This window comes from Dendrobates tinctorius, unplaced genomic scaffold, assembly GCF_039654945.1.
Source record: "Dendrobates tinctorius isolate UK_male_01 unplaced genomic scaffold, ASM3965494v1 ptg000112l, whole genome shotgun sequence".
In the NCBI taxonomy this organism is placed as follows: domain Eukaryota; kingdom Metazoa; phylum Chordata; class Amphibia; order Anura; family Dendrobatidae; genus Dendrobates; species Dendrobates tinctorius.
In genome coordinates, this window is record NW_027361780.1 from 1,613,040 (window position 1) to 1,629,175 (window position 16,136).

Consider the following 16,136-nt stretch of genomic DNA (forward strand, 5'->3'; position numbering starts at 1 on the left):
TTTTATGTTTTTGTCGGTTTTATGCAATGAAAACTATTTTATATAAAAAATAATTATTTTTGCATCGCTTTATTTAGCGAGCTATAACTTTTATTTTTTCGCTGATGATGCTGTGTGGCGGCTCGTTTTTTGCGGGACAAGATGACGTTTTCAGCGGTACCATGGATATTTATATGCGTCTTTTTGATCGCGCGTTATTACACTTTTTGTTTGGCGGTATGATAATAAATCATTATTTTTTGCTTCGTTTTTTATTTTTATTTTTTAAGGGGTTCGCTAAAGGGGTTAACTAATGGGACAGTTTTATAGGGTGGGTCGTTACGGACGCGGCGATACCTAATATGTGTACTTTTATTGTTTTTTTTATTATTTCCAAAAAATGGATTTATTGGGGGAATATTTTTTTTTTTTCTCTAATATATTTGGCGATTTTTTTTAAATTATTTTTACACTTTTTTTTACTTTATTAAATAGTCCCAGGTGGGACATCACTGTCCTGTGACAGATCGCTGATCTGTCTCATAACAGATCACTGTGACAGATCAGCGATCTGACACAGGCACTGCAGGCGGCTTCCTCATGCCTGCGCTTTGCAGGCACTGAGGAAGCCAGCTTCCTCAGGCCCCCGTCGCCATCTTGGATTCGGGGGCCTGGAGGAAAGGAGCCCCCCGCAGCAGCGCTGCACATTGCGCTGCCGTGGGGGGCTCAGGGAAGCACGGAGGGAGCCCCCTCCCTGCCGATGCTTCCCTTTAACCCCCGGTACACCGCGATCGTGTTTGATCGCGGTGTGCAAGGGGTTAACGTGTCGGGGGCGGTCCGTGACCGCCCCTGACACATTGTGCCGGGTGTCAGCTGTGATAATCAGCTGACACCCGGCCGCGATCAGCGGCGCTCACCACGTGGGCGCCGCTGATCGCGGTAGACGTACTATCCCGTCCACGGTCATACGGGCCCGGGTACCGTGGACAAGATAGTACGTCGGATGTCAGGAAGGGGTTAATAAGCTCTCCAGACGTCTGCCATTAGGAAGAGTAAAGATGCCCAATATACATTAGTCTGGCTGAAGTAGTCACGTTCAGATGGCATACAGCTATTCTTCTACATCACCTGGGCCCCACAAACCTAATCAGTTTAAAATGACTGATTGTAAAATGGATTGTCCCAAATTATATCCAACTCTTAGGTGCCAAGTTGCTGATCGCTGGGGGTTTCATCACTGGGATGCTGCACTGATGCCATCAACGCAGCAGCAGGTGAGCATGCCTGCCACTACACCACAGTGCAGGGTCTATGGGACTGCAGGAGACAGAGAAGCACAGCGTGTCGGGAAGTTGTCACAACCACTTGAAGCAAATGTGAGACATCTTGGCCCTGTCCTAATACAGTATCCGAGTAGTTTCCTTCCAGACCTTTGCATTCCTCTATTACACCAGGGACCATCTTCCCTTCTTGGCCCAGTTCTTTCTTTAGACAACAAAGCCCCATGTAACTCTAAGGCCTGTTTCACAGTTCAGTTTTCTGGCGTCAGTCAAAATCCGCCAGAGTGTGAAAAAACGGATCCATTTCGAGAGAGAGTTTAGAGAGAGAGATAAAAGAATTATTCTTCCGGGCATGCTCAGTATAAAAAGGCGGATCCGTTGGCGGATTCCGTCAATTAATTAACGGTTGCTATCCGCTGTTTCGACGCACACAAAACACGTTTCATAGTCCGTCCACTCAAGACAGCGGACGCCAAAATTATGACGGACCCGTCAAAAAACGGATGCAACGGATGACCATCTGTCAAAATCCGCCACAATGCACGTCAATGGGAAAAAAAAACGGATCTGCCAAAAAATGGCGGATCCGTTTTTTTTGCAAAACAATGGAGTAAGAAAAACTTAAGTGTGAAACAGGCCTTAGAAAGACATGTTGCACCTTGTAAGCACAACACCATGTCTGCTTGTTATTTTATTTCAGTTTTCCTAATACACTTTGCTTATCTTTATTTCCCTTTATACGCTTCGCATATTGCATGGTCAAGGAATTTACTGTACATATGTACCAAAATCGCACTTCTTTATAGCTGTAAATGAACGATCAAAAAGTCTCCTCGATTGATATTTTAACTTATCTCTTGCCAGAACAAAGGACCCTACAATCTAATACAAGTATTCCTACCTTCTGGATTGGGAAGATCAGTGAATGGCTTTGTCACTTTTTCTGGGTCAAAAAAGCCTTGCCCAATATTTTTCTCCCACGGACAGTTTCTTATTTGCTTAAAGAATGGCTGTTAGACTCGCACTGTTTTGCCAATTTTAATACAATATTAACATTAAGCCCTCGACTTAAGACCTGCCAATGTTTTCTTGCTCTACTTAATTTTTTTTCCTCCAAGAGTCATATTTTTTTATTTTGACAGCGACAGAGCTGTAAAAATGTAAAAGGGGCAAAAAATGCTGCAAAGAAAACTTTTTTTCAGTCAAATAAGCACTTTGTGGGTTTTCATTGCATGCTCACTTGTTTTTGTCCCCGAATTCATTTGTATGGGGGAAAACGATGCACAACCGCTGAGAACTGAGGCTGCAGATTTGAAAAAACGGATTTTGAAGGTTCATATCTGTAAGGAAAAAATAAGCAGCAAGGGCATTTCAGAAACCTCATACGTTACTGCTAGTGTAAAACGCTGCACTTTTACTGCGGCAGAAACACATGTGAACAAGCTCTTTGACTGGCAAACGTCATCATGTGTCGCTGCTACATCGCAGCACATGCAGGTGAATGGAGTCGCTTTTTGACCTACTAGGTATTGGGACAAGAAAGCTGCAAAAAAGAACCGGATGGAATTTTTGCTTGTAGCAGCAGGAACTAGGGGTCACAACGAGACTCCATAAATGCATTACACTGCGATGCAGCAGCGGCACATGGCAACTTTGGTGAGCCATCTTGTGGCCACAGTAGCCTTGTAGTCTCAGCCTTAAGGGTCATGCAGAAGAGCCTATAAAACGGACGCGCTGTCTGATTTTTGATTGGTTGGACACAGAGATCACTGACCAGGTCAGATGAACCGAAGAAAGATTTTTTTCTTGACCTGAATAAAAAAAAAAAAAAAAAAATTGCAACAAACACTATTCTCTTCCAAAACCCATCCATTCAAGTCCACAGGCGCGTCATAAAAAAAAATGGGGATGCCATACAGAAGATCAGCGAGACATCCAATTTTACAGATACATTTCTTTTACCAACCTGGAAAACTGTATGATCATGTCAATTTAGAAACATAGATGTATAAACATGGATGTCACACAGATGTTATAAACAAATACAGATGGCACCCGGATGACATTCGGAGGATTTTCACTACTCCTGCAAGTAAAGGCGGCACCACACCATGAAGTTACTATCACCATTACATAGTCTAAAGCCGAAGCTACGAGAGGGTGTCACAAGGGGCTCACATGCTCCTGCTTCTTAAATAATGTCCCCCTTGAGGTGGTGTACCTCCAAAGGTGCGGGGGGGGGTGCGCTGACCCCCCCCCCTCGAGGTGTGGGGGGAGAAGGGGGCGCGCGACCCTCCTGAAGTGGAGGTAGTTGGTGCGCCGACCCTCCTGAGGCGCCGGGGGGAGAAGGGGGTGCGCCGACCCTCCTGAGGCGCCGGGGGGAGAAGGGGGTGCGCCGACCCTCCTGAGGCGCCGGGGGGAGAAGGGGGTGCGCCGACCCTCCTGAGGCGCCGGGGGGAGAAGGGGGTGCGCCGACCCTCCTGAGGCGCCGGGGGGAGAAGGGGGTGCGCCGACCCTCCTGAGGCGCCGGGGGGAAGAAGGGGGTGCGCCGACCCTCCTGAGGAATGGGGTGCAGTGTGGCTGACAGTACAGTCGCTGTTATGGTCACTAAACTGCCATATACATAGCCATGTCTGCAGGAGACACATGACCCAAGCCCCTTAGTAGAGACTCACCACATCTGTGTACGGATTGTCCAGCGCTGACCTCACAGAGCAGGGATGGAGAACAAGTTACACTACAACAACCAGCAGTGCCCACCTGTAGCTACTACCACTGACAATGTCAGGCATGGGCAGCAGCGGAGCCGTGTGAGCACGTCCTGGTAACAGGGCAACCAGGCCTGGCACCGGGAGAGGGCACCGGCCTGGCACAGCGCAGGGAGGACAGGAGCCGAGCGCCGTGTCTCCACGTCCAGATCTCCTCTCCATCATCTTCCTCCATAGCAACACTCCCTCCTCCTCCTCCCGGTACGCACGTCCCCATCCCAATTACCTGCTCCTCGAAGCGGTTCACCACGGCCTGCACCCATTCTACCGGCTTGTGAGCCGCCATTGCCCCGGCCTGGGGTCTCCCCCGTCCTCCTCTTCCCGGGGATCACAGGCCGCCGGAGGGGAGATGATGATGATGATGGCAGTAACCGTAACAGCTGCTGGTTATTCCACCTCCTCCGTTTCCCCCTTCCTCCACCTCCGCCGCCACCACCACCGCCTCCTCCACCTCCTCCCGCCGCCCCCTCGTCTCCTCCTGCCCGCTATCGCGCTCTCCCCTCGGCCATCACCGCAAAGACGCCATGACACCAGACCGGAAGTGCGATCACTCTGCTCGGCCCCGCAACTGCTGGGGAGGAGGCGCGCATGCGCAAGTGACAGTCGCACGGCGAGGGTCTGCCGACCAGGGTGTGTGGGCGGAGCTTCAGACAAAAGGCGGGGGAACCGCATTAACCCTCCTGTTTCTGAAGGGTTTTTCCTTCACAGCTTTCAATGTTGGTTAAAAAAACAACTATTCTGATGAGAGGGAAAGTACATCCCTCTGCAGTCTATTGCTCCCTGTTAGCAGCCATTTCACCATGCAAAGAGGTTGATTATAGGGTTCTTCAACCCACACCATGATCATTTTTGTGGTGTTTTCCTACTTTAAGAGATTTGTCAAAAATCAAAATTTGTTGAGTTTATTCAAGCAGAAAACCCTCAAAAATTGAAAGAGGCGTCGGACTGTCACGTCGCTGTCAGACACAGGGACTGCTGTTCCTGCTTCGGCCACTGGGAGGCGCCGTGGTTCGCCTGTGGGTGGTGGTGACAGAGATGGAGCTCCTGCGCAGGCACCTGGTGGGCGCAGGCTCCGCTCCTCTGTCAGTCATGAAGGGGTTGGTGCATCGCCATCTGGCCTGGTCCTGGGGGCGGTCCAAATGGCATCATCAGACTGTGAGCCTGTGAGGGATAGCCTGATCCTTCAAATACCTTGGGGCCTGTCTTGCAGCCTGCCAGATATAATCTTGGTTTCCCCAGTGTGCTAGTGTGTTATTTGTTATTGCCGACTCTGACCTTAGCCTGGAGTTTGACTCTGCTACTGCCTGCCGATTTTGTACATCTGTGTCACGACTGCAGCCGCAGCCCCACGCAAGGGGCGAGCATCCCCCAGGGACGCAATATGGACCCTCTATACCAGGGGTCCCCAACCGCCGGTCCGCGGCCCAGCACCGGGCCGCTGCAGTGCCCTTGCCGGTCCGCGGACACAAGGGGAGCCAGGGGCGGACAGTGGCTTAGCGGGGGCTGGGGCGGCGCGCAGCAGTTCTTAGACTGCTCTCAAGTGTAGCGGCGGCCAGGGAGCGATCCAAGCAGCTCCGCTGCCTGCAAGAGGGAATAGCAGGAGCGGAGCTGCAAGGACCCGTCCAGCTTCCTGCCCGCCGCCCGCGCTTCCTGTCTCTGACTGACACAGAGAGGAGCGCGCCGCTGCTGTGTCAGAGCGAGGAAGCGCGGGCGATGCTGCGACAGGTGAGAGGAGAGAGGTGGTGTGTGTGTATGTCTGTCTGTGTGTGTACATGTATGTCTGTGTGTGTGTGTGTGTATGTGTATGTGTGTATGTGTGTGTGTATATGTATGTGTGTGTGTGTGTATGTATGTGTGTGTGTGTGTGTCTGTTTGTGTCTGTGTGTGTAGGTTAGCCTGGCCCTGGAGGCGATGGGGACATGAGAAGACAGTGATGGGTAGAGAAGGCCATGATGGGGGTAATGGGAGAAGGCCATGATGGGGGTAATGGGAGAAGGCATTGATGGGAGTGATGGGGAGAAGGCAATGATGGGGTGATGGAGAGACGGCAGTGATGGGGTGATGGAGAGATGGCAGTGATGGGGTGATGGGGTGAAGGCAATGATGGGAGTGATGGGGAGACGGCAGTGATGGGGTGAAGGCAATGATGGGAGTGATGGAGAGACGGCAGTGATGGGGTGATGGGGTGAAGGCAATGATGGGGAGAAGGGAGTGATGGGGTGAAGGCAATGATGGGGTGATGGAGCAGGCAAGGATGGGGGTGATGGCGCACTCATCCAAAACCTATGGTGAGTTGAGTCATATTATAAATGTTATTTAATTATAAATATGCACTGCTAAACTACAACTGCGTCCATAGCCACGCCCCCTTATGACCAAAGCCCCTCCCCTGCCACACCTCCATCCCCACCCTGCCGGGCCATGGAAGAATGGTCTTGCTTGAAACCGGTCCCTGGTGCAAAAAAGGTTGGGGACCACTGTTCTATACCACAGAGGGGGACCAGGGCCTACCCGAACTAGGGAAGGGCAGCGACCGGGATTCTGTGGCAGCTGAGCATGTGGACAAAGAAGACACGTAGGACTAGATAACACCACACAACTTCAGGTATCAAAACCGTAAAGTTTACTAAAGTAAAGTCACAGTACATAGACGAAACAGGGCTATGCCAGGCTCCCGATTCCACACCTCGCAGAAGGGTACCACCCAGTGGACCGCAAGGCACCAACGGATCACCGAGGAACACATAGGCGGGACATCGGGACACAGGCAGGAGTCGTTTGGTTCTGGACATCCAACACAACCTACAGGCACCACTGCAGTCATCAGGCTCCAGGCTCCAGGCAGCGGTCATCAGGTTCCAGACTGCGGTTATCAGGCTCCGGGCATTAGACCTAGGAAGGAACTCAAGCGTGATGGTGCTAGAACCGCAGGATTGCTGCGCCTGCTAGCTAGCACCGCATGGTAGTCAGAGCACAGGGTAAGAAGATGCTCAGCAGGAACACCGGTTACAAGAGACTCCGTCACTGGGTGCGAGGCTCCAAACACAGATGGATTCCAGGAATATAACACAGCAGACAGTTCAGACATAGTCAGGTACAGGATCAAGGATTCAAGCATGGATACACCGCCTCCAGGCCAGGGCAAATTTAGACGGGGTCAGGTACAGGACAGGTTCAGGATCATGGATTCAGGCCCGGATATACCGCCTCCTAGGCAGGGCGAGGGAAAAGGACAAAGCAGGAATCAAGGCAGGGTCTTTGGTACCAAAACAGAGACAGACCAGGGACACAGACACGAGACACACATGGCAAAGTTCAGGAGCTTTGTGAGTTGTGAGTAGCTCTTGCCCCGCTCATAGGGCAGGGTAAGTTTGTAAAGGAGCTGTCCCTCAGCAATTGGCTGGGGACAGCATTTCAAGTACACACACTAACCCTGATAAAAGCAGGGGAGGTGTGGCCACGCATGCCCTAAGCACACACAGAAACCATTGCAGCACAGTCAGTGCAGGAACTGCAGCCTAGAGCACCTGGCATCGTCTGCAAGCCTAGACACACGTGGAAAGTTATGCACCAGCTGCAAATGACCTCACAACCCGCGGACAGCTTCCACAGCGGCAACCAGGGACCACCCATGCAGATGGTCAAGCAGCAGAGCAAAGACTTAACAACACATGTGCAGCTACGCAGCAGAGCAGGGAACTGAGCAGGCTCCATACAGGTAAAAGCCAGCAGTATCCCAGCTCAATTAGGGGGAAAGGAGTAAGGGGTTAAAGCAAACACATGCATAGTCACGCCAACAAGCAGATACAGACAGAACGGCATGACACTCTGTTGCCCTCCTGGTTTAAGACTCTGACCTTGGCCTGGATTTTGACTCTGCTACTGTCTGCCGATTTTGTACCTCTGCCGCCTGCCTGGTTTAGACTTGGACTCCTGACTGCTCCTACGGTTCCGTTAATTTATCCCTTTCTGGCGACCGTCCTGTTCTGGTCCGCTGCTCTTATACAGACAGCTACCTCCTGGGCTCTGCTGTAATTCCAGATCCCTGTATAGGGGTAAAGGGTCTCGGGGTTGCTCGGGGTGCTGTCTCAATTGCAGTCCATGAAAAATGAGACTGATTGACCTCATGGAGATCAACATCCAACACTGCGGAGACACCATCACGTGTTTCTCAATGCAGTGATTCTAGAGCACTGCCCCCATCCCTTATGGGAAATATGCAAAACATGCAAAACAGAAGCTGCAGAGACACCATCACATGTTTCTCAACGCAAGCAATGACTAGCCAGGTCTTTCACCGGGAAGGAACAACCACGGGAAGAGCAGTCTCCAATGAAGGAAACCACCTATGCCAAAACATGGTATCCATTCACAGACAGCTGTTTCGGGGTATTTGCCCCTCATCAGTGTGGAGTAGGAAACTGGCTAGTAGGAGCAATGCCTAGTAGAAGACTGTGAAAAATGAGGATGATTGACCTCATGGAGATCAACATCCAACACTGCGGAGACACCGTCACGTGTTTCTCAACGCAATGATTCTAGAGCACTGCCCCCATCCCTTATGGGAAATATGCAAAACATGCAAAACAGAAGCCGCGGAGACACCATCACATGTTTCTCAACGCAAGCAATGACTAGCCAGGTCTTTCACCGGGAAGGAACAACCACGGGAAGAGCAGTCTCCAATGAAGGAAACCACCTATGCCAAAACATGGTATCCATCCACAGACAGCTATTTCGGGGTATGTTTCATACTCCCCACTGATGAGGGGCAAATACCCCGAAACAGCTGTCTGTGGATGGGGTGCACATACTACAGAGGGTGGCTATGGGGGTGCATGTACAGAGGATGGCTAAGGGGGTGCATATACAGAGGATTGCTATTTGGGTGCATATACAGAGGATGGCTATGGGGGTGCATACACCGAGGGTGGCTATGGGGGTGCATATACAGAGGGTGGCTATGGGGGTGCATATACAGAGGGTGGCTATGGGGGTGCATATACAGCGGTGGCTATGGGGGTGCATATACAGAGGAAGGCTATGGGGGTGCATATACAGAGGACGGCTATGGGGGTGCATATACAGAGGATGGCTATGGGGGGTGTTGTGAATTCGTTTTCTGGCCTCCCTCTGGTTATTACTGAAGGTAGTGGAGCTGGTCAGATCGACAGAGGGGTTGCGAGTTCTCTTTCTGGGCTCCTTCTGGTGGTTACTGGAGGTAATGGAGCTGATCTAATTGACAGAGGCTTGCCACCTGATAATGATGATGACGATTGGAGATCTGGGGTTTCAGATTGTGATTTAAGACAGCCGACTCCCTCTATCCCTGCTGGTGATTTGCTTCCTGTTCCTCCTGAGATCTGATTTCTCCAGCTCTGTCCCTGCAGGTTCAGCTAAGTGGTTTATTTGCTATTCTGTTTGCATTTGATCTGGTTTTGTCTATCTCTTCTTGGTGCGGGTCAGCCAGCTCCGGCTGGGGCTGTGCTGAATCACAGCCCATATATTACTGCTTGTGCCAGTTTGTTTCATCCCCTGTTAGATTGGTCTCTTTTTGCTTTGCTTTCAGAATATATCAGAGTGCTGATATAGTGGGGGGCAAAGTCGTGTGACTTCAGTGTTTTTGCATCAGACATGTTGGACTTTTTGCAGGGTTTTTCGCGTGATTGCAGACAGTGTCTTTCCTTTCCTGTCCTGTCTAGTCAGTGTGGGCCCCATCATTTGCTCAGTCTATTTTCCTGCCTGTGTTTGTGTTTTCATCTTGTCTCACCGACAATATATGTTTGGGGGCTATCTAGCCCATTGGGGTCTGCTCTGGGGCAGTTTAGTTTTCCAACTCCTTGCTTTAGGCTTAGTTAGCTCTCCGGCTGTGCCGAGGCGTCTAGGATCATCATAGGCACGCTCCACGGCTACTGCTAGTTGTGTGGATAGGATCAGGGATCTGCAATCCGCTTAGGTACCAACCTCTCTGGTTTTCTGTGGCTTAGCCTGGACCTGCTCTCCTCCTCGGTGACCTATTCATAACAGGGGTGCATATACAGAGGATGGCTATGGGGGTGCATACACAGAGGATGGCTAGGGGGTGCATATACAGAGGATGGCTTTGGGGGTGCATATACAGAGGATGGCTATGGGGGTGCATATACAGAGGGTGGCTATGGTTCAAAGGAGGCGAAACTTCTGAGTGGGCCCCTAACCAGGTAACCTTGATTATAACTGGGTGATGCATCCTAATAGTGGATGTAGGAGAACCTCAGCAGATGACCGCGCTGTTACTGAAAATAATCTCTATATAAAGACCAACATTGATATTACCGCCATATGGTCAGTGGTAGATACCAGTCCTACAGAACATACTGTATAAGAGATCACAGCACAGTTACAGATAATGACCTACCACTGACATTCTTTCTGAAGGAATCGTTCACTTTTCATGTCTTTTCATGTCCATCTGGCCCAGACCGACATGACGACTCCTCCAGCCAGGACTCGGCTACAGAGAATACAACAAAGACACGTTTCTCTTCTCACATTTTCAGCACTGTCCAAAATGGTACTATTCCCAACCTGCACAAACTCCTCATCCTGCTGATACCTCAATGTTGATCCACTGCTGCCGTATGTGACCCTATTAATGCACCTGCTGTGTGGCCCTGTGTGACCTCTAAATTTTAAAGCAATCCTCTAGAAAATACTAAGGCCAGGTGCAAGTGCCCTAGAAAACAGTGCCCACATTTTGTCCCCTAGAATGTAATAATGCCCCGTGTGTGCCCATTTGACAGTCACAGTAACCTAAGTTCCCCTATAACAATAAGTGCACACTTTACATTTAATAATGTCCCGAGTCTCCCCCTGTACAGCGCCTCTATACGCAGTATGATGCTCTCTCATACACAGTATAATGCCCCCTCACTGTATATATACTGACCCCTTAATATCCCCCAAACTATTTAATGGCTCCAACACTTGTATGATGGCCCCGTCACTATAATCACCACACTGAATGATGGGCCCCTAGATAGCCTCCATATAGCATAATACACCAGATAGTTCGCAATATAGTGTAATGCACTCCCCATAGGTCGCCATATAGTATAATGTAATCCCCATAGGTCTCTATATTGTATAATGCACTCCCCAAATATCCACCGTCTCCATATAGTATAATGCACTCCCCATAGTCCTCAATATAGTATAATGCACTCCCCATAGGGCTCCATATAGTATAATGCACTCCCCATAGGTCTCCATATAGTATAATGCACGCCCCATAGGTCTCCATATAGTATAATGCACTCTCCATTGGCAGACTCTATAGTGTAATGAACTCCACATAGGCAAACTCTATAGTGTAATGCACCCCATAGGCAGCCTCTGTAGTGTAATGCACCCCCATAGGCAGCCTCTATAATGTAATGCACCCCCATAGGCAGCCTCTGTAGTGTAATGCACCCCCATAGGCAACCTCTATAGTGTAATACACCCCCACAGACAGCCTCTGCAGTGTAATGCACCGCCATAGGCAGCCTCTATAATGTAATGCACCCCCATAGCCACCCTCTGTAGTATAATGCACCAATATAGCCACCCCCTGTAGTATAATGCACCCCATAGCCACCCTCTGTACTATAATGCACCCCATAGCCACCCTCTGTAGTATAATGCACCCCATAGCCACCCTCTATAGTATAATGCACCCCATAGCCACCCTCTATAGTATAATGCACCCCATAGCCACCCTCTGTAGTGTAATGCACCCCCATAGCCACCCGCTGTAGTATAATGCACCCCATAGCCACCCTCAGTAGTATAATGCACCCCATAGCCACCCTCTGTAGTATAATGCACCCTGTAGCCACCCTCTGTAGTATAATGCACCCCCTAGCCATCCTCTGTATATGCACCCCCATAGCCACCCTCTGTATATGCACCCCCTTAGCCACCCTCTGTATATGCACCCCCATAGCCATCCTCGGTATATGCACCCCATAGCCATCCTCTGTATATGCACCCCCATAGCCACCCTTTGTAATATATGCACCCCCATAGCCACCCTTTGTATATGCACCCCCATAGCCATCCTTTGTATATGCACCCCATAGCCATCCTCTGTATATGCACCCCCATAGCCATCCTCTGTATATGCACCCCCATAACCACCCTCTGTATATGCACCCCCATAGCCATCCTCTATATATGCACCACCATAGCAACCCTCTGTATATGCACCCCCATAGCTCATAGCCACCCTCTGTTTATGCACCCCCATAGCCATCCTCTGTATATGCACCCCCATAGCCACCCTCTGTATATGCACCCCCATAGCCACCCTCTGAAGTATAATGCACCCCCCTAGCCATCCTCTGTATATGCACCCCCATAGCCACCCTCTGTATATGCACCCCCATAGCCACCCTCTGTATATGCACCCCCATAGCCACCCTCTGTTTATGCACCCCCATAGCCATCCTCTGTATATGCACACCCATAGCCACCCTCTGTATATACACCCCCATAGCCACCCTCTGTATATGTTCCCTCATAGCCACCCTCTGTATATGTACCCCCATAGCCACCCTCTGTATATGTACCCCCATAGCCACCCTCTGTATATGCACCCCCATAACCACCCTCTGTTTATGCACCCCCATAGCCATCCTCTGTATATACACCCCCATAGCCATCCTCTGTATATGCACCCCCATAGCCACCCTCTGTATATGCACCTCCATAGCCACCCTCTGTATATGGACCCCCATAGCCACCCTCTGTATTATGTGCACCCCCATCCATAGCCACCCTCTGTATATGCACCCCCATAGCCATCCTCTGTGGTATAATGCACCCCTCCCTCATAAACTAAATACTCACTCTGCCCTGCTCCCGCTCATCTCCGACTGCAGGCGCCGAGTACTGACGTCATCGCGCCCACTGTCAGTGTCGGCGACGTCAGACACTGACAGGGGGATAAAGGGAGAAGGAGCGCTCGCTCCTTCTCTCATCAATGTGGCCAGCTGTATCGGCATGTAGCCGATACAGCTGACCCTGCGATGACGGGCGGGGGGCCCCACTGCTGGCACAGGGCCTGCTCAGGGGCCCCATAGCGGCCGGGCGGCAGAGCAGGGAGATTGATTCTTCTTGCTCTGTCGCACAATGTAACTGTAGCGTAGCTCCGGGTGGGCCCCCTGAGAGTGCGGGGCCCGGGGCCACTGCCCTCTCTACCCCCCCTGATAGCTACGCTACTGAGTCAAGGAGCTGCCCTGTTTTTCCCAATGGGATGGGAGCGCATTGCACCCTAACTCTGCCCACAAAATATGTCCAGACGCTGGGATTAGCCAGCATAAGGATGTAATCCTTCAATATATGCACCAGGGCGTTCAGTTATGAATCTTGCATGTGCATACTTACAGTACAAGAAGAAATGAAAGGACTGGGGGCTGGCAAAACATGACAGCGAGCCTGAGCACTGCGGTCTCTGGGAATCTGAGAAATAGTTAAAGGGAATCTGTCACCCCATTTTCCGCCTATAAGCTGTGGCCACCACAATCAGGGGCTTATCTACAACATTCTGTAATACTGTAGATAAGCCCCCAATGAAACCTGAAAGATAAGAAAAACAGAATAGATTATACTCACCGGGGGGGTGGAGTCGCGTGCGGTGTTTGTCGCGGTCCGGTCCGGTGCCTCCCATCTTCATACAATTACGTCCTCCTCCTTGCTTCTCCCTCGGCTCCTGCGCAGGCGTACTCTGCTCTTCCCTCAACAGGGCAGTGTTAGGAGTCAGGTTCCTGCGTCTGCTCTGCAGGAATACAGACCCTTACATTCTGCGGTCTCTTGCTCTTTATCTTCCGCAGAGGAGATTGCCTTGCAGCAAATCTCTCCAGGGGCTAAGTCCCTCTGTCCTCCTACTGAGCATGCTCATGAGACGGTTTCCCATTGGAGATCGGGAGTCATGTGCTCAGGTCCTGCTCCAGATCTCATTGGTCCATCTCGGAGATCTGGAAGCTTCCGGAAGGTCCCGGCTGCTATAAAAAGCGTGCATGGCCGTTCCGCCATGCGCTAGTATAGACTATACTGCTATGTGTGAATGGTGACGGATGTATGAGTCTGGTGACTGACTTATTATGAAACCCCTTTCCTCTGATATTACGCATGTGGTTAGGGAATTAGTTCAGTAGTCTGCGCCAGTCTGTGGCAAGCCTTAGGCCACTGTGCACACCGCACCTCTGCGCTAGCGTCCGACATAGCGCCTGCTTTGCAGCTGTGTCTCCAGCGGCAGTGTCCTGCCCCGAGCTGTAGTTGAAGCCCTTCTTGGCGTTCGCAGTAGCGACGGCGCACACATGGTAGGTCTCGACGGACGCAGCCCCTCTGTCTTAGTTCCTGCTCCTGTGACCTTATACAGTGTGTGCATTTACCTGAGGCCTGTGACTCTAACAGGCTCAGCCTTTTTGTATGTTTTTGTTGCGGCGCCTCTGTGTGTGAACAGAGCCCGCTCTGCGCACTTTGGGTGAAGTTGAACCCGTGCGCCATATTGCTCGTCTGCCATTACTCAGCAGCGGTTGTAACACCTACTGCACGATGGTCCCCGAGCGGCGAACGCACTTTATTATTATTTTTATTTAGTGCGTTCCGCTGTTCCTAACATTATACTAGCGCCAGGGTCTGGCTAGAGATGGCAGATCAGCAGCAACTCCTTCAGTGCATTCGCCAGCTAGAGGGCCAGTTGGCTACTCTTGAGAGTGTTATCGCAGCGGCGAAGTCTTCGGAGACTGCTGTACAGGCGATCGCAGAGGCTGTTTCTCGTATGTCCACGTCCTCCCGTATGTCCACGCCGACAGTTACCCGCCTCCCGTTGCCCGATAAATTTTCTGGCGATGGCGCCTCCTGTAGGGGTTTCGTCAGCCAGTGCTCTATCCAGCTGGAGTTACTGGCTGCGCGATTCCCTACGGAGCGGGCCAAGGTGGGGTTTATTGTTTCCCTTCTGTCGGGAAAGGCGTTGGAGTGGGCTACGCCACTATGGGAGCATGGTGACCCAGTGGTTCGGACCGCTGCTCAGTTTTTAACAGCTATTAAGCAGGTCTTCCTGGGTCCACGGGTCACGCACGACACCTCTCTACAGCTACTGGCTTTGACTCAGGGATCCCTCTCGGTTAGTCAGTATGCCGTTCGTTTTCGGACACTGGCTTCCGAGCTGGAGTGGTCTGACAAAGCCCTCATCCCTGTGTTTTGGAGAGGTTTAGCTGAGCATGTTAAGGATGCTCTTTCTACCAGAGAGGTTCCTGCAAGTCTGGAGGAGCTGATTGCCATTGCCACCCGTATTGATCTCCGTTTTTCGGAGCACGGGCTGGAGCGTGCTCAATCCAGATGGAAGGTTACTCCGGCTCCTAACCTCTTTGAACCTCTGGAATCACCCGAGCCAGAGTGTTCACTCCCAGAGCCCATGGAGGTGTCTCGTGCCAGTCTCGAGGTGCCTCCGACACTAAGTTCCACTTGAGGCTGCCACTGTCAGTACTCTGTTCACCAGGATAACGGGTCCCCGCAATGGCCAAACTCTGTGCCGCCGGGCAAGACCTTTGTCTCCCCTCGCCTTCGGCCGAAGGTCCTCACATGGGCACACGCGTCCAGGGTGGGTGGTCACTGTGGCTACATGCAGACCACAAAACTCCTGGCAGGGACGTATTGGTGGCCGTACAGGGGGGCTCAGGACATTAAGAAATATATTCAGGCATGCGCCTCGTTTGCTCAGGTAAGTTTCCTTAATCAGAGAGTGGAGACATTCGCCGACACACCTCGGCGTCCCACTTCAACTTATGCTCCGGGCAGTTTTGCCGCTCCCGTTGTCTCCCACGTGTCCCTTCTTAAACCTGGCGATCTTGCCGCCTCTGATACCTTCCACGTGTCCCGGTTTTCCGTGTCACCTACCGGGACATAAGACTTGCCTTCGGACGAGTCTGAGGCCTATGCCTCTGATGGGCACAGGGTGGTGGATTGGAAGGCTCAGAGAGGAGGGGGCCCTAGGGGGGGTAATGTTAGGAGTCAGGTTCCTGCGTCTGCTCTGCAGGAATACAAACCCTTAGATTCTGCGGTCTCTTGCTCTTTATCTACCGCA

General features: G+C 51.3%; 1 protein-coding gene across 3 annotated transcripts in view; it reads right to left on the reverse strand.

Moving 5' to 3' along the window:
* NF1 (neurofibromin 1) overlaps positions 1-4,631 on the reverse strand; it is a 419,128-nt gene extending 414,497 nt beyond the window's left edge. For all 3 annotated transcript variants that reach the window (XM_073589728.1, XM_073589727.1, XM_073589726.1), the window contains exon 1: positions 4,254-4,631. In XM_073589728.1, coding sequence (XP_073445829.1) covers positions 4,254-4,313 — 60 coding nt within the window. In that variant the 5' untranslated portion in view covers positions 4,314-4,631. The remainder of the gene's footprint in view (positions 1-4,253) is intronic.
* Between the last annotated feature and the right edge of the window lie 11,505 nt (positions 4,632-16,136).